The 18184-nt window shown below is 43.9% G+C and overlaps 1 protein-coding gene across 13 annotated transcripts in view; it reads right to left on the bottom strand.

Annotated features, from left to right (window-relative positions):
• LOC124180940 (diacylglycerol lipase-alpha) overlaps positions 1 to 18184 on the bottom strand; it is a 51630-nt gene that overhangs the window by 11541 nt on the left and 21905 nt on the right. For 12 of the 13 annotated variants that reach the window (XM_046566902.1, XM_046566903.1, XM_046566895.1 and 9 more), the window contains 8 exons: positions 6500 to 6711; positions 2620 to 2721; positions 2217 to 2406; positions 1959 to 2043; positions 1513 to 1841; positions 923 to 1118; positions 617 to 805; positions 113 to 403 (listed from right to left, as the gene is read on the bottom strand). In XM_046566902.1, the coding sequence (XP_046422858.1) occupies positions 113 to 403; positions 617 to 805; positions 923 to 1118; positions 1513 to 1841; positions 1959 to 2043; positions 2217 to 2406; positions 2620 to 2721; positions 6500 to 6711 (1594 nt within the window). The remainder of the gene's footprint in view (positions 1 to 112; positions 404 to 616; positions 806 to 922; positions 1119 to 1512; positions 1842 to 1958; positions 2044 to 2216; positions 2407 to 2619; positions 2722 to 6499; positions 6712 to 18184) is intronic. The other variant, XM_046566900.1, reaches the window with a different exon arrangement.

The raw sequence follows: 18184 nt of genomic DNA, 5'->3' as shown, positions 1-18184 counted from the left end.
ACTGCGACGTCGAAAAGTTGGGAAGACGCGAGATTCTCTCTCACGTCTGCCGTACGGTAGAAATTTTGGCAAAGACAAAGGGTCGGAGGGCTGTTTAATTGCGGGTCTCTACCTTCGGGTCAACGCTCCTTTTGATGGCGTTAATGAGGTCCGCACGAAGGCTTTCCATTTGTCTGAGTCCTATTCTTGGAACGACGTCCTTACCGACAACGACGGACGTGATAAATTCCTGGGTATACTGCTGGGCAGGCATGCTCAGAAGACCGCCGGGCGGAGCGAAAGAGAAACATAAGAGATCCTGATATTCCTGCCTCAATAAAATTGCGAGAATCGCTGCGGTGCCAGCACCCAACGAATGCCCGACTAACGTCAACCCGAACTGATGCGTACCTCTTGTCGGATCCTGCGGGAGTGAGAAAATTATGAACTTTATCACCTGGAAGACGCGGAGAAATTTCATCAGTCCTTTTACGTCGCGATAATTAAAGCCCGCTAATTCCACCGGTTCTGCAGGCGTTACTTCCAACGTGTCTACACTTTTACAGCCTGGGTATGTCGGAATGAGAAGCATGTGATGGAAAGTAAGATCGTTGAACGGTTTGTGAAAATAACTGACTTTGGCCAACGCTCTGGCGATGATTCCTTGCTCCCGCAGCTTCTTTCGGATATACTCGGCCGCTTGCACCATCCCTTTGTGTCCCAGCCAGTCTTCCCTGGGCGGTGATAACGGCAGTACTTCCGCCTCGGCGTTCAAGTCGGTTATCACGTCCTTCATGCTGAGAGTACCACGTATACTAACCACCACCTGGATATGGATCGGCCATTGTCAGAACGAGTTTTTCCAGGTAATACGAACAATGTCTGTTCCAATGGCGGAACGATACTAAAACGGAACACGTTTCGCATTCCGGTGTCTTCGTACCTTTTTCCTCGTGTAATCCAGAGCGACGAAGAACGGCGTTTCTCCAACGTCGACGTGGTAAGTCGCATAGACGACTTCCACCTCGCCAACTTCCACCATTCGTCTAAGTGCCGCATAATTACACTGGCAGCAATTGTCGTCGACGACTGTCGCCTCGTCATCGTTTCTTCTGCACGGGAAACAGCCGCACCTCAATCTGGGAAATGAGAATAACCACACTCACGAGGCTTTCTTTTTCTAATCCTCAAGTTCCGCCTCAGGGTTGAACACCTTGCAGACACGAGGCCAGCGTGCAAAATGCTTTAGGTGTAAAATTTCACAATTCTTTCTATTTCACATGTACTTGAAATTGCTGAGTTTTTCTTACAATTGTTACAGAGCCTCGAAACATCTTCGAACAAATTTCACGATCGAGTTGTCACGATAATTCTAACTGTCGGCAGAAAATCAAACAAATATCAAGGTCGCTATTTTTCACGTTTCGTTCCAGTTTAATTTCTATTTTTCACCCATACAAAACCACACGGTTATTCGGAAAGATTCGTGTGCTGTATGAATTGACACGCAATAAAAATTACGCTTCGTCTTACCTGGTGCAGAGTTGACACAACCCAGTGGAATGAGTTATGAGGAAAATTGGCCAGCCGTAGGCCGCAAGAGCGAAATGCATGTAATGAATGGCGGCCTGAAAGTGATCAAGATCACCGTCTTCGGTCAAGGATAAGAATTTGGTCCTCGGGGTGACTGGTACTCCGGAAAGAAATTCGTACGTGTCGTTTTTCCTCTGCTTGACTATCAGCTCCCTCTCGATCTTCTGAAACTTCCTCAGCAGTACTAATCCAGCGACAACATCCGACGGTACAACGTCCAGGTCCCTGAAGAAATCACTCAACAGTCGGGCGATGTCCGCGAACGAATTCTGCGCATGAGAAATATACGTTTATAGATGCATCACGTTTTATAGGCCTCAAAAGCGAACGTCCAAATACGTTCTGAAACAATCTCAAAAGCACAGTAAACCCGGCCCGCAACTCACCCTGTTCCTGTCCGAGTTTCCCATGCAGCAGAAAAGTAGCCTGCATCTGTTGTCCCAACTATCCTGATAAGCTCGTATCACCTTTCTGCACTTATCAAAAGAAAAGAAAAGAAAAGAACGAAAAAAAAAGAGAAAAGAACAGAGAGAACGGGAAATTAATTAAATTAAGTCACGGTATTTCTAATCAAGACAGATTTGAAAAGCTGCACGGTAATGCGGATCTGTAAATCCGAATATGCCGTATAGCCGCGTTATTACCGCTGTCTCCAATTCCTGTTTCTACTTCCGCTGCGCTTGTAGTGTAGCCTGCCACCACCCCGCGTTTCCGCTTCCCGCATACTCCGCTGGTATTTCTTCATTTTGACCCAGGATCGGCCGGCAGCGTCAAACGTGCACCACACCGTGACCAGCACAGAGGCCAACACGCACCAGTTCGAAATCACGAGTCCTGATCGCATTCAATCACAATTCGATTAGCAGTTGATTTCAATCGAGGGTAGTTAGCCGCGGAGAAAGTTTTCAATAATTGACCCGACATTGAAAGCCGCTGAAAATTTTCCGTTTTTTTCTTTTTTTTGATGATTTTTTTTTTTGATTCTTTCCTTTTTTTCTCTTTAACGAGATTTTGAAGGCCCGCGGCGTTTCAATTATATTAACTCACCCAAAATAAAACCCTTCGCCTGGTCAATCGGGCAGGTACTGTAGTGTTTAACCAGCCACGCGATACCGGCGCAGAGCCATCCCATCTCGACGATCATCACCACTGTAAATTATGAAACATTAATACGTATATGTGGGTAATGTAAGAGGAAGCTGAACGATTCTAGAAACTGTACACGAATTACGCTTTAATATTAACTACCTCGTTCAATTTAATCGGCACGATCTTCGAAGCTTTATAAAACGAACGGAAAACCCCGCACCGAAGACAATTGATAAACGATACCTAAAGGCGAGCCACCCTTTCCATGATATTGTAATCACGATAGGCTTCGGGTATGCAGGGTGGCATTGTTCCTGTGCCGTAAACCTCTGATTCTGTATTTACCGCGATCTGCAGAGTATACACGAGAAGGCGAATGAACGCGTGTTGTCAGTTAGGGAACAACAGACCTCGCTCAGATTTAATCGCACCGGTGTATATATATATATATACATATAAATATATATCTAGATGCAGATTATCTTTCGCCGTTCCATTGTTTCGGTCGTATAACGGGTCTAGGAACCTTTTAATCAAGAAGGAACGAGCTCACCGCGTCTCGAGCGGTCCGTTTTTGCGGCGAAAGCAAAGGGCTAACTGTCGGTGGACGAATGGATAGCAAAAAAGTCTGGCACAACTTCGGTGTGTTGGAGGGCTCGAGGGGTCGGATCCCCAGACTTTTGCAACGGGAGTAAACCACCGGAGAATGGATGGAGCTGAGAATGGGGAGAGCAATCGAAACGCGTGATCGGAAAGATAACAACACGATTCGAGCATCGCGTGAATTAGCACTGCAAAGCTCCGGCAAGGGGAAAATGCCGAACGCAAAAAAAGTCGTTATATAAGAGAGCCGTTGACGAAGAAAGCGAATATCGCCGCGTGTGTGAGGAACTGCAGGCTGGGGCCAAAACCCGACTCGATAAATCGATTTCGACGCCTTTCCGACCGTACAGATCTGTCACGGTTCACTGCAGGCCCCGTGACAATCCCTCTCTCTCTCTCTCTCTCTATCTCCCTCTCTTTCTCCCTCTTTCTCTCACTCGAACCTCAGGGTGAATTTCAAAGCTTCCATAGTATTTTGAACGACCTTGCGACTAGTGAGCGAGTTTCCAGACCCAACGACCTTTCGTTCGCGGATCAGTCGAGGCCGAACTTTCATCCGTAAAACATTCATAATGCTATTACGTTATTGAGAGATCGACGTAGTGCGACGTAGCCGGCGATGCGACAATTTTCCGCAATTGCATCAGACATTTACTGCGCTCGACGAACCGAATATTAGCTCACAAACGGACTCGAATGGCGCGGTGAAAAATAAGAAGAAGAAAAAAATCCGTGCCAAATCGAGATAAGGTCCCCAAGGTATGCGGATGCCAGGGAAATATCGGCGATATGAATGAATGAAAGAGAGAGGAACATTTCATGGAGACCCGAATAGCAAACACATGAAAATTCGGAAAATTTCATACACCGTTTTCCGGTGGAAGCCCTAAGTTCTTGTCTCTCTCTCTCTCTCTCTCTCTCTGTATTCTGCTGCTGTTGCTGTTGCTGCTCTTTCCCATCCCTATACACGATACATACCCCTCTCTAAATTTTTTTCCTGGATGCGATTCGCTCGTCCATTCTTTGCTCGGCATTTACTCTGCCCTGATTTAAATTGGCACTCTGCACGTCGTCGTTCAGACAACTGCATTCGCACCTTCGAATTCGAAAAATATTGCAATGATTGAATCGATGATAGATTTATGGATCACGAAGGTTCGACCTCCTGACCTGAAAGGCCGTAACGACCGGGTAACGTATCAGGCCTGAAAATTTAAGCGAGGTGGTAAACTTTACTGCTGCACTTTCAGTGTAGACCAAATGACAATAACGTGGTTTCCGAATCCAAGTTACGGGTATTCTTGGGACGCATATTGCTTCCCAAAATCGTTTCACAGAAACTTCCCGGAAGCAAAACATTTTTTTCCCGCACGTTATTCATATTATACAATCAGAGTTTCAATCTACATCACGCAGAGAGCGAGCCTGCTTCGGTCTCCAGAATACATTATCTTTCAACGTTGGATTTCAAGCATTGGGGTGAAGTAAGGACAAAAAATTGGGTGTATGAAGATATGAGGTAAAATGCATGGGAATTTCGGTGAGAAAATGAAAAAGAAAAACTGTGAAAAAAATATGTGGAAAGAATCAGAATTGCGTCTTTGCAGAGTGAGGATCGGTTCAACAGTAAAGTAGAACTAATAAAAACTTGCTGATCAGATCTATCCAGCCTGGCATGGTGCTCGATCCGTATTTTTTCGTAGCGAAATAATATCTACCGTTTTTTACACCCCATCGTGAAACGCGTCGTAAAAAAACCTTCTTCTTCGCGATCCAGTGAGTAACTAGGGGGATGAATTTTTGCGAGAGAATTTATTCGCGTGACACAGTAAAGCTTTTTTATAAAAATATCGATTTCACGTTCAACATGCAGCCTCGACGCACACGATCTCCCTCGTAAAAACGATGTTACACAATTTATACAATCCCTGTGTATAGTAAAAAGCGTAATATTTCATTACGAAAATCAGCCAAGCTCTTAATTGCTTCACATCGCTGCCGACACGGTGAAATTTCGTTCGCGAAAAACGGAGATGTGCGTTGAACCGAATCGTGTCGAGAAGGAGCGATGATTTCGGACGCTCGGTGCCCGGCGACGAGCCTTGTTTGGAATGGGACGGTTAGGGAGCTAAGGATTTGCAAGGACTCGGCGGGCCTGCCAAGGAGCAGCAACGGCTGACAAGGGTCGGAGGGCGAAGGGGTCGAGATCTCCCAAGAAGTCAGCGCGGACAGACTCTCTTATTAATATTCGTCCCTCGCTTCCGGAAAATCGGGAAAACTGTCGGGGGAAGGGGACGGACTTAACCCTAAGCTCTTCGTTAACTTTTCGGGGGTGTAAGACAAACGAAATCCCAAGGATCACCGGTGTAAGACAGCGGCCGGATTCCAATTTTGAAACTCTCTTCATTTAGTTATAATCACCCTCGTGTGCGTTATTAACGATCGATCTGAAAATCACCTGTAACGTGGCGATACAGCTGGCGTAGCTATATGTGTACAGTGACGATTGAAGCATTCGCGCCGTTTCCAAGCTTCTGTGCTTTCGAAATTTCGAATCGATCAATTTTCCAAGTTACATGGTCGATATGCCATAGCTGTGCTGTAAGATCGCATCTACCTACCACGACGGTTTTTACAGTGCTGGCCCTTGGCCAAGAGCAAATCCGATAGTCTGGAATGAACAAACGAAGCGAATATTTAGAAGCACTATACGCTGATCGATTCGAGCAGCCCGGACAACGGGAAATCAAATTAAACGGTTATTTGTCTTGTCGTGTTTCACCGTGCTCCGCATCGTGAAAAGAGAAAACCTCAAAGACTAACTCGTTATATTCGGTAACTTTGATCTGTGAAACTGATCTTTCATCCGCTACCGTTTTTTGAAACACTCTAAATGAAAACGGCAGTGGTTCGTTGAAAATGGAACGGCAGTGTAGTACGATTAATTAAGGGCGGATTACTCGCTTCAGCTCCGACACATAAGGAGCCGATCGATCCGCGAAATGTCAGCTAATGTCACTTTGTCATTTAGGGTTTAATGGATAATCCGATTTGCGGGGGAGGTGCAGGTGGGCATAATAACTGCGTTACCCAAGGTTCACGGAGCGATTGTGCGCAACAAAGGGCACGGACTCGCGGAGGACGAGAAACGGATGAAAAGCTCCTCGAAGGCATTTCTTTCAACTAAATTACGTCGCGTGTCCTTACACGACGAACCACGAAGAGCGAGACTTACACAGGCGAAAGTAGAGATAGTACTGCATCGGCGCTCTCGGGGCGGTGTCCAAGATGCTCCCTCTCATCGCGAGGACGGAGATTGACAGCTCCACGACGATCGAGATGACGAGGATCACCATATATCCGAGGACGTATTCCCACAGGAGCCGTACGCAGCTCACGTTGCGGTCCCATTCCAGGACCCCCAGGAGGACGCTCAGCACGATGACCCTGCAGGAAGGCAAAAGGGGATAAGAGTTGATCTTGCTTCTTTTTTTTACAACGGCAATGTTCAATCGAGTAAAAAAAGTTTTGTTTCCTCAAAAAAACTTGCAATTTTATCGGTCCATTTGTCAGAAGAAGAAAAGGAAGAAGAAGACCGGAAAAATAATCCAATTCCGCGTGTTCCTGTATGAAGAAAGAACGATGCTACATCAAATTCACCCAAGTCACTCAACCATTAGAGTGAGTTCTAGAGGGTTGTCAAGGTCCGGACACTCGTTAATACGCCTGCATGCAGAGTGTAGACCACAAATTATACCGCAGAGCATGTAGAGTCTGACCACACTCCGTGTTCACGGATGCTGGCAAATTCGATGCCAACGTTTCAACGTTCGTCACGACCGATTGTCTATATATATATATATATATCCTCCGTCCTCCTGTATATATATATACACACACACACACACACACACACACACACACACACACACACACACACACACACACACACCTTTCAGAATGTCCTGGTATAAAGTAATATGGTATCGGTAACTCTGATGCGCGGATAGAACGCGCAGCTGCCGCACCCCTTGAAATACGGAATTTCCTTCTCAAGAGGAAAAACGACTGCAGAATTTAGTGTCGTATCAGAAGTATGATGAAATTGCGGAAAACACTTTGGCCGAATAGAATAAGAGAATCGCTCGGATGATTATCAAATGAATCCCGGGATGAAATTGGTTTCTTACAGACACATTTTCTTCAGCTACAGTGGCGGTTAATCGGATTAATCCGGGGAAAAATTTATTAACAAGAAATTAATAAAATTGTACAGGACGCGTATGCCACAAAGATTGTTTACGTTGATTGTCTGCGAACGATAAACTTTTATTCGAACAATCAAGCGTGATCGGCGTGTCTTGAAAAGAAAATCAAATCGCGTTGGCGGAGTTGCCCAACACTTTTGTTTACAGGGGAGTAAATAAGCAAAATTGGTGATGATCAGAAGTAGAACACAATATTTTATACAAAATTCTATAAATAAAATATCGATCGGTTCGGCATTTAATTCCTGAAGCAAAAAATTTCCAAACAAGAATCAGCCTCCATTTCTTATTTGAAATTTACATTTTGTCGCAGCAAGAATTATCGAGCTTTTCTTCGTTGTCTCGTACCGAGGCACGCTGGCGGAATCAATCTAGTCGACTAGCTTCCGACACACAAGGTCTCGGAGTCTACGGCTTATCGAATATCCAGTAGGGCATGTTCTACAAATTTTGTCGCGAGTTCTGCTCGATCGTGCGTGAGACCTCCGACAGCGACATTTACGACATTCCCGTTGTGAGGCCAGCCGTGTAGCAGCACTGAATTCGCTTAAAGTAGATCTTCTCCCGATAACTTGTACAAGCATATACGTTCCTTGTACGTCATAGGTGAATTTGAAACAATCCAAACCCTGCATTATTCGTTTCGTAATTGATGCAGCTTTGCTTAAATAAAAGAAGCAAAAAAGATCGACTTCGCGTCGTTCCACAAGGTCGAGTTTTCAACCAGCTGCAAATTTTTACCCTGCAAATGTCGGCACCTGGTCGAAGGTAAACGAAAAATCAAGCAATTTTCGTATCATATACAACGAGCAAATAACGAGTTTGAGTGAGGGCGATTAAATAGAAGTCCATGATGCAAAGTTTGAAACTAGAAATCGTGGTGAACGGGTTTTGAAACATTAAAGGTCAACAAGGTAGCAGAAACTTTGAATAATCGGCATGTTTGGATTTTATTTGAGAGTTATGTTTACGTAAATATTATATAACTATAAAGTCGCAGCGGGAAAATAAAAAATTGACGGTGCGGCCCCTCGTAAAGTTCCCTCTTCGGAAAACTGAATAAGCAGTTTATTTTCATCTACTCAACAGTTCCGACTGTTTAACAATGACAAATATGTATCACAAGTGGGTAGGTAAACCAATTCTGCTGAGACCAAAAATACCTTATATACAAGTGGTCACAAATTGCCTTCACGAACTTTCGTTCCCCCGCAGTACAGTCGGGCTCTTTACTTCAAGAGCTATTTAGTTCCCGACCATTTTCCCAGCAGGCTCTTAAATTTTTGTTGAACCATTCTTAGTTAGCCAAGGATTCACTTGAACCTTAAGGGCTGAAGATAATGGAGCAGTTTATTTTTGAAATCCCACTTCCTCGCGAAATTCTTCTACTAATTTAAGGTTCCGTACCTCAAAAAGAAAAAACGGATCCCTTATAGGATCACTTTGTTGTAGATCCGTCCGTCCGTCTGTCTGTCTGTCTGTCTACCTGTCAGGACCCTTTTTCCCAGGAACGAGTAAAAATATCGAGTTGAAATTAATATCAGATGCTAAGGTCTACGATCCCTTGGAGGTGTAAAAAATTCAAGCTTCTAAGTTAACTCAATCAAAAGATACGGCCATTAATATCAAATATTTCGATAATCGAAAAATCACTCATCAAAACCTATAAGGTACTCCCCATTGACCCATAATCATGAAATTTGGAGAGAGGCAAGGTCTCACAGCACTAGTAAAAGAAAAAGTCCAAAAATAGTCAATTCGTAGTTATATCATGCAAAAAAAAAGTAATTAAGTTCGTGCAGAACCCTTAGAGCGCGAGTTCTACTCTACGCTTGGCCGATTTTTTTTCTCTCCCTTTTACCAAATTAGATTTCGATTCAACCGACTCTGATTGTGAGTAAAAAAATTTCCCAGCCGACGTGTTTGCCCAACTCTCCGCTCTCCCGCTAAATTATATACCTGCGTTGACAACGGACCGTTGAATGCCGTACACGCGCCGCTAGCTCGCAGCTTGTCAAATTACCACTCAACACATTGCGTATTTTGACAAATCGGGGCCGCGCACAGAACCCTCGCAACATTTCGCCATTTGCGGAGACCGTTCCGCGATGCACGATTCCACGACCGTCGTGTGTATGTGACTGGAACATTCACCTATATATACCTATAATATTATACCTACATCATGTTATAGCGCTTCCTGCAAACCGAAGGAAAATGGAACGCAGGAACGTTCCAGGCGATATAATTTCGCACCGCATTCGCCTAGTTGACAAAACTACCATCTTGTCACGTACCCGCGGTGTATCGAAGAACGTGTCTCTGGCAAAAGTGCGGTTTTATATGGGACAGAATTCGCCCCCTGTCCCTCCGTTTCATCCCTGCAAGCCCATTGTCCGTTCGTCATAGTCGTTTTGTCCCCGGAATATAAAGGTGACTATAACGCGACCACGAGCAAAGGCTCGTTCGTTTGACAGCTCGCGTTTGATAAATTGAGCTAAACTAACCGTAAAGGTGAGCGAAATTATTGCGGAAAATGCCTCGCAACTCCCAAGTTCCAACTCGTTAAAATCAATTTGCCGAAGCCTGCCCCCCCTTCCTGGAAGAACCGCCGCACTCATCCCGGTACTCACTCCGAATTCTATCCTTCGGGGAAGACCCATGTACTACCCGAAATGGCGGTGCGGTAGACCAAAAGTAAATTTATGAGCCGGGAGCTTCGGCCTTGGAAGATACTTTGGTGATGAATCCTTGTAAGCTCCGAGGAACACTTCTACTCAATTCTGCATTATACTGTAATATAGGACGACGAAACAGATTCAAATTTTTCAAACTTTGCAAGCATCGCCAAAATGCACGTTTTATTACCTGCACTCGGAAAAAGTTTGTCTGATCAGCATGAAATAAATTTTTTCTACGTCGCTTTATACGTTGTAATTCGTCGTAATGTGCTTTTCGCAAAAAGCTTTGAAGACAAGGTTTGAAACCGCGTATTTTTCACCATTCTGTACATGCAGAATACGACTTCTTTCCAATAACCTGGACCTGTGATTTTTCTAACGATACTAGTCTACATCTGCTTGATATTCATACGTGCAGAGGCACGTTTTCCGTTTACCTTAGAATTTTTATGTTCGAAAAATAGGATAAAGGAATGTGAATAGAAATGAAACACAAAATTTCTGACCCTCGTCAAAACATTCGACACGCGATATACCGAAAATAATTCCACAGCAGTGTTACCTATCGAATTGAAGGTGTAAATTTATATGTGTTTCCATTCTCAGATTCGTATGATTTTTGTTCCGACAATTTGTTACTGCGAGATAAACTATCGACGCGAGTGGCTCCGGATATTTAATTCGCTGTTCCCGCAGTGCAGTATAAAACAAATCGACACTGTGCGATGTATTTGACGGATCGTTTATGTATATCAAACTTTGCAGAATCTGCGGAACAGCAAAGTGCTTGGGATAGACCAGAGTGTGCGGGGAAGAACAATTAAGGAAAGAGAAATAGAAAAGCGATAAGAAGAGAGCTCTGCTTCTCGTTATACCAAGAGTTGCAGAGTTAGACTTATCAATCGTCATCGACGTCGATAAAGAGGTCGCAAAACCAATTACAAGATTACTTACTTTGAATAAGAAGATGTAAGTGGATCGAAAACTCGGGCAGCGAGTAGATGTAGCCATGAGTATGAAAAGTCACGAAAAAAATTAAACAAAAACATTGTCGTACTTAAGAATAAGGGAGAATACAGTTGTATAACTTGGTAAAAGTTTAAATCTCTAGAGTTGCGAAAAGCCTGAAAGGTTGATAATGGAAACTAAAGGCGAAAGCTCTAGCTATGCACGTACAAGCTTGTACACGTCGGGCTTCACACGAGGCGTACGAATCGATCACTGTATAAAAGAATTGTACGTATATTTGTCTAAATGCTGTTGTACCCATAAAAGTGCCATTAAAAGCACGTGGAAGCTTCATGCTAAGTGCTGTTTGATGCAATCACAATTTTTTACACTTAATTATCTTCTTATTCTAATTTTAATTGCTTCATTTCGCAGGTATCTACCATTTAAGAGAAATAGGTAGACGGTTGATAATATACATACTTGTGCCAGTAGTATGTGAAAATTAATTTTTAAGATAAAACAAACGGAAATTGGATAGCTTCTTTTACAGTACGATAAGTAATAATTAAATAATTTCTTCGATTTGACAATAACCATACCATTGTACCTGAGATATACGCCGTGTTTTCAAAGACATCAAATACCCTGCATTATTAAAATAATCACACACCTGTGACATTATTCATGATATTGACAAAATTGCTGTGCGTAATAAAATAATTATGTCAGTAGCGCAAATCTCGTGGTTTTTCGGCAAAATCGAGAAACCAAAAATAAGTGACGCAGCCTAATTTACGACTATTTCTCTGAGCGCAATCTCACAAGCATTCGCTATATACGCCACAGACGATCATATTTCAGCAACTGAAACCGTACGCTTTCGGACAAAGACGAAATAAAAAAAGGTCTGCAATGGTCGAGTATACATTACTTCGCAAGCTGCTATTTTGTTGTTTCCCTTTTTCGTTTGTCTCTCTTTTTGTGCCACGTTAGCGTCTAACTAATTTTATGTTCTCCATGTATCACCTAAGCCAAACGATCCTATCACCGATGAGCTGTTACTCGCCATTGGGTTTAATCGAATGAATATAAATGAACACCTAAACGAACGAATACAATACATCGAATCCAATAAAATGCACTGTTCAACAATTTCCTCCAATCATACGACTATTAAAGAATCGAGCCGTGCATCAGATGCTTCGCAATGCGTGCAGCAAAGTACGGTGCGGTATAACAAGCCCGTAGAGAGACAGTGCGAGGCAAACAGGTCCACAGGTGTTCGAGGAAAATCGGAAGCATGCCGTTCACGCGGTCTCACGGATGTTGCCCTGAAACCAGGTGGGGATTGCGTGCGAGGGGTGGCTTGGAGCGGAGTGGATTGCACTACGGGGTCGGATCGGAGGAATAGGAAGCAGAGGCGGTGATGCGGGGGTAGCGGGGGGAAGCGGGGAAACCGGGGAGCCGACGAGTCGTCGAGAGAGACGGAAACGCGAAGGGATGCGATGCGAAGGCTGGGGTTGCGTAGCGGCTATCGATTTGCCTTACACCGGGGTAACGGCGGCGGTATAGTCACGGTGCGACAACCCACCCAGGCGTCGCGACGCCCGACGCCTGACGTCCTTCCATGCGGCCTGCCTGACTGTGCCTACTCTCGCCTCCTTTTCCTCCTTTCCCGGCTAATCGTGACTATAGCGACCCCTGCGCGGAAAATGCGCCGCAATACCGTTGCGAAGGAGCGAAGGGAAACCGCTTGATTGAATATGTTTGCCGATGAACCGATTGAGTTGAATACGATTGCGAGAGAAAGATTGCAAGTAATCGAGGAATTTGGAAATTAAATTGAAATCAAGTCACGTAATGATCCTTTTCTCGTTTACGTGATTCGGTAAATGTCGATACTCTGCGGTTTTTCTGACTGTTATATGTATAATACGAGTTGAGAGTGTGCAGATACTTGCCAAGATTTTACTACATCGAGGAATCTTTCTTAGAAAGCTCTCTCTAATGGGAAAGAGATAGAGAGAGAGAGAGAGAGAATAGGCAGTGGAGGAAATATAATTATGAGAACTTTTGGACGTCGGAAGAGGTCGACTCGGAGGGGGAAGACGGAGAAGCCATCTTACGCAACTCGGTTGAAAATAAGAGGTCATGGGATGAGAGAGAATTTCCGTGAAGAAGTTACAGGGGATGAAGAAGTAGATTAAGTTGACGATTTTTTTTAGGGTGGATTCAGGTCGCGCGAAAAAATCGTGTCTCGTTTCGAGTACAAGCAATGAGCAGATTACACCTAGAGCTCTGTAGAGAAAGAGAGAGAGGTAAACAAAGCAACAAAAGGATTAGCTAGATATAGTTAAGTTAGCGACGACTTACTCAGTCGGTTGGGATCCTTCACCTGGGAAATTCAAAAACAACGTCACCTGATCAAGCCCAATTGCAAAATTGTGCAGAACGGCTGAATTTTCGTACACTACTGCAAGCGTGCCCCCAAAAAAGGAGAATGTAAGTCATCGAAAAAAATCTCTCTCGACGGAAGCTAATTATCGTCATTTGAGGGACGACCCAAGGCGAGCTGGTGTCTCCGTAATCCTCATCGACTGATGGACGGTACTGATAATAAATCATTGGGATCTCCTAAACGAACTATTTAAACTCCTGCGCAAAGAGTAAAAGTATCGACTATGGCTAGATTTAGAATTCAGGATGAGTTGTGTAATATCTATGCAGATGAATATGTTTTGTGTATTTTGCTTTCATTCCCGTTATGCAACGACACCCGAACGCGTCTGATAAACAAATTTATTTGTCTCGCTGTATTAACACCCTCCGATCATCTGAGGTACCCTTTCTATCGATCATAGAAATGAACAATTTATAAAATAAAATCGTACAGCTTACAATCTAGACAAAAAAAAAAGAAGCTGAATCGCATTTATAAGTCGTACAGATATACGAACGAAAGGAGAATAAATCTATTATGCAAGAACGAGTGAAAAGTGAGAGTGAAAGATAAATGAATTTTCACAGAGATTTCGTATCGAAACGAGAATGAAAACCGTCGACGTGCGAGTGACAAATGGCATTGAACAAAGAATTAGAAAGGCAGAGAACCGCGAGGACAGGGAAGTATTAAATTTCGTAACCTCTGACCTTTGCGAAGGTTTAAGGACGAGGCTTTCTTATCCTTCAGGCGGTGTGTGCGAGATGCCGAAACTGGACAAAGGTGAAAAGGGCGGGAACGCTTTGTGCATGCGTTTGAGAAAAACGGCGAACTATAAATTTTCACCGAATGGTTGAAGTATACATTTCGTGAAAGACAAAGGATCGTAGCCTGAATCCAATCGTCGCAACTTACACTTTCGCAAGATTACCACGACGATTTTACACGCAAGTGACGCCGCCAAGGAGCACAATTTCCGCAAACTGGCAAGGAATGCAATATATAGGTATAATGTAAAGTCTGGCGGAACGTTAATCGAAGTTCTGTCTCGGAGTTGGGTGCAGGATAAGAGAACCCGGTTTCATCATCGGAGAGATTTGTCCTCCGCGTCCCGAAATCTCTGGGTCGAGTAAATGACTTCACTCTATCCTCGGCTTGAGAATAATACGGGGTTCGGATGGAGAAAAGAAGAGGGGGAGGAAAGCTGACGAAGGGTTAGAGCATATCCATTTCTGGTTATTGGCTATCGGCTACTTTCACACCGGGTATCGTGAAGCCCGGTAAATACATGGTGCGGACTTGGGGTGGCGACCGAGGGAGCTGCAAGATTGCTCAACTCCCTGTGAGAAATTTATGGAGGCCAAGATCTGATTTTACGATATACGCCCGCACACCTTAAATACCGAAAAAGCTCGTCATAAGCTCCGAAGGCACTCGGATCTGAATCGATTTTGAAGGGAGGGCGAACGGCATGCGATACCTGATTCCGTTCGCGTTCTTGTTTTCCAGGAATGCGCTCGCCGTCATCCCTAAATTTAACTGGTCCAAGGCATTTCGGCTAAATACCTTCGCGCTGAAGCTGCCGCAGATTTTTCGTCATGGTTCGAACTGCGAGGATTCATGCTGCACAATTTAATCGACTTAATTCGCTTCGAAAGGAGCTATTAATAAACACAACAACGAAAGAGTCTGAATCTTGTTTTTCTGTGCATAAAAGATCTGATTTTGAGAGGTAACCTTAAACGTTCCGAGTTACGAGTATAAGGCAGATATATTATACATACTCGTATACATGAATACGCGGTTATCACTTAATAGGCAATCCACGAAATGGCGAACATAAAAGAGTCGAGCGGGTGAAATCAAGTAGGACATCTTTCTAGGACAGTCGTGTGGGCTTGAAGATCGACCGGTGGTGATTCCCTTTGGCCTCTGGCTAAGAAGGAAAAAAATATATTATGTACGTAATAAGTCAAGTCAAGGATAAAACCTGCCGGTCAGTATTGCCCCATATTATCTACGAAATCGTTCCTTCAGCGTGACCCAAGAGAAGTTAAGAGAACTTGAGAGAGCCACAAGATCCCTGAACGATAATCAAGTTTTAGTTTTATTTGTTACGACGCTGGCTGGCGGGAATTGCAAGCATTCGTCTTCCGTCCATACCTACCCTATCCACTTCTCGAGCGAACCTTTCCCTCGCGAGACCCTAATGAAAAAATACATCCGTACGGGGAAGATGAAAGTCCCAAAGGTCACAATCGGAAGGTCGGCGGCGGATCTGAGTTCGAAAGAGGCGAATTTCGGAGATGAAGTTTCACGGAATATTGAAATTTTAAGAACGACGAGGATACGTCTTTCCGTGTGAGTAATTCCCTGTATTCTCAATACTCTTTCGTCATCCTCTTCCCCGCCTGCTCTTTCTTCTCTCAAATATACATATATCCCTCCTTCTCCGGGGAGAAGCTTTTCATTGAAAATTCACGTCACAGTGTATGCGAAAAATGTATTACAAGGAGAAAATTTAATCTCGTTTATCAGAGTCTGAACATTTGAAACCTCCAAATCGTACAACAGCTGCACGTATCATCCGTAGATCGTGAGATTATGCAAATTTTCATTCAGTTTGCTGTTTCTCCAATATTCGCACGGTCGAAATTTCACTTTTCATTTTTAACGTTTCTTCCAACGCGAGTTCACATGGTTCAAGGCTATCGTTGCCATATTTTAATCAAGCTACAGCGCTCGTTGAGAATGACAAGAAAAAGACCAGCCCTTGAGCCCCAATTGCCTCGTATCGACAGGGTAACAAATGGCTCGGATAACGGGCCCTTTCTTCTACACCGGTATCAGCCGCACACCCGTTGCGTCTGCATTCCTCTACATCAACGTCAGGCCTGGTCCCTCGTGATCAGTACAATCATGTAAACGGGGGAATTTCGGAAGAGACACGATGCCGTGTAATCTGTATCCATTGCAGCGGCGAGACGTAGCGCGTATTTATGAGCCGATGAGCGCGTGCTCGGAATAGATTAAATCATACGTAAAAACGTATTTTTTTCATTCATTGAGGAAGGATCGAGCTTCGTCACCGAGTCCACGTTATAGTTTCGAATGGGGCTGTTTTTGAATCGACTATCAGCTTGAATCTGGCTGGCTTATTCCGAGCAGCCCTAGAAATGTGCTGCAGTAGCTCCGACGTTGTGTAAGTAATTATTTTCCGTCCGTGCGGGGCGTAATTTAATTAAACATTCCGCACGTGCAAGATCCGCAACCTCTGATTACGATCGGCTGGATCTCGAGCTGCGATCGCTTGTCATTCGTGTACCTATTCAAATTTCGAAACAGCGCGTCCTTGCTAAACGATGAGTTTACAGAATTTAACATCAATTTGCCAACTCCGTAATTTTTCCAATATTCTGCACACACATCCGGCCTTAGATTTTACACGGCTGAATGGAGACAAACGTTGCTGTTATCGATCACTTCGAGTTAGTGACTTCCACATCACTTTTCACGCCAATCGCTCGATCCTCTGGATAAAACGCGAGCGGTGCACTAACACGCGTACAAATTATGGTTACGAATGACCAACAATCCCGTTACCCAACAGTGACGATGTAACAAATTGTAGAGTAATTAATCGTTAGGCAAATTCTGTATTGCGAGGAAATTTTTACGTATTCGCTTGTTGCAGCAGAAATTCATTATCGATTACGCAATGCGGTTATTACTGAGGTTTCGCAGTGCCGCATAAATTATAAAATATTCCTCTCTCAACCGATTGCCCCGATCCTCATAGACCATCAATCAGACCGCTGCAAGAGAAATGGCTCCTGCTCCGAGCCGGAGGACCAAAAATTTATGGATTCGTATTCCCGAAAGGGGAGCGAAAGTCGCAGGGTGCGGGTGTAGGTATGGATCTCTCGAAACCTCCCGAACCAAAATCATTCACTCCAGTATTCATGAGCTGTATCACAGGTATACATATAACGCAACCTCCCTATCCCCGAATTCGCCTGGATATGGGAATAGAATCACGTGAGCAAAAGATGCTTGACTTATTCAGGAAGAATACTCCATGAAACTCTCATGAGACGCCGACGAATACGAACAACAAGTCTTACTCTGAGCTAGGGTGAATATTAGGGTGAATTGCATGTAGAAACGTTTGGATTTCAAGGTGAAAAGTCGTTGCCGAGTTGTCTTCGGCCTCGCTGCCGAGGCAAAATCTTCGAGGGAGAAAACTTGGTACTCTTTGTAACAGAGCCAAAGACGCGAGCTTCGGGACCGGCATAATTATGCAGTTACGGCCATACGTATCGCTATAATATACAGTTCAATTTTCCTGAAAATTAGTTGGATTTACGTATTTATTCTGGTACCCGCTATACTGAAATTTTTATAAATCTACGCCGAGCTATACGTCTCTGACTTTTTCGATTATACACAATGAATAAAAACGTTTATAGGTATTACACATATATCACAGTTAATGTTTTAATTAATCTCATTTGCGCGACTGACATCATTAACTTCAAATGTTTTCACGCAGCTGTTCAGACAACAAAAACCGTAAGAAA

Source organism: Neodiprion fabricii, chromosome 4 (genome assembly GCF_021155785.1).
Source record: "Neodiprion fabricii isolate iyNeoFabr1 chromosome 4, iyNeoFabr1.1, whole genome shotgun sequence".
Lineage (NCBI taxonomy): Eukaryota > Metazoa > Arthropoda > Insecta > Hymenoptera > Diprionidae > Neodiprion > Neodiprion fabricii.
The sequence above is the reverse complement of the archived record's forward strand: the minus strand, read 5'-3'. Positions and strand labels throughout refer to the sequence as shown.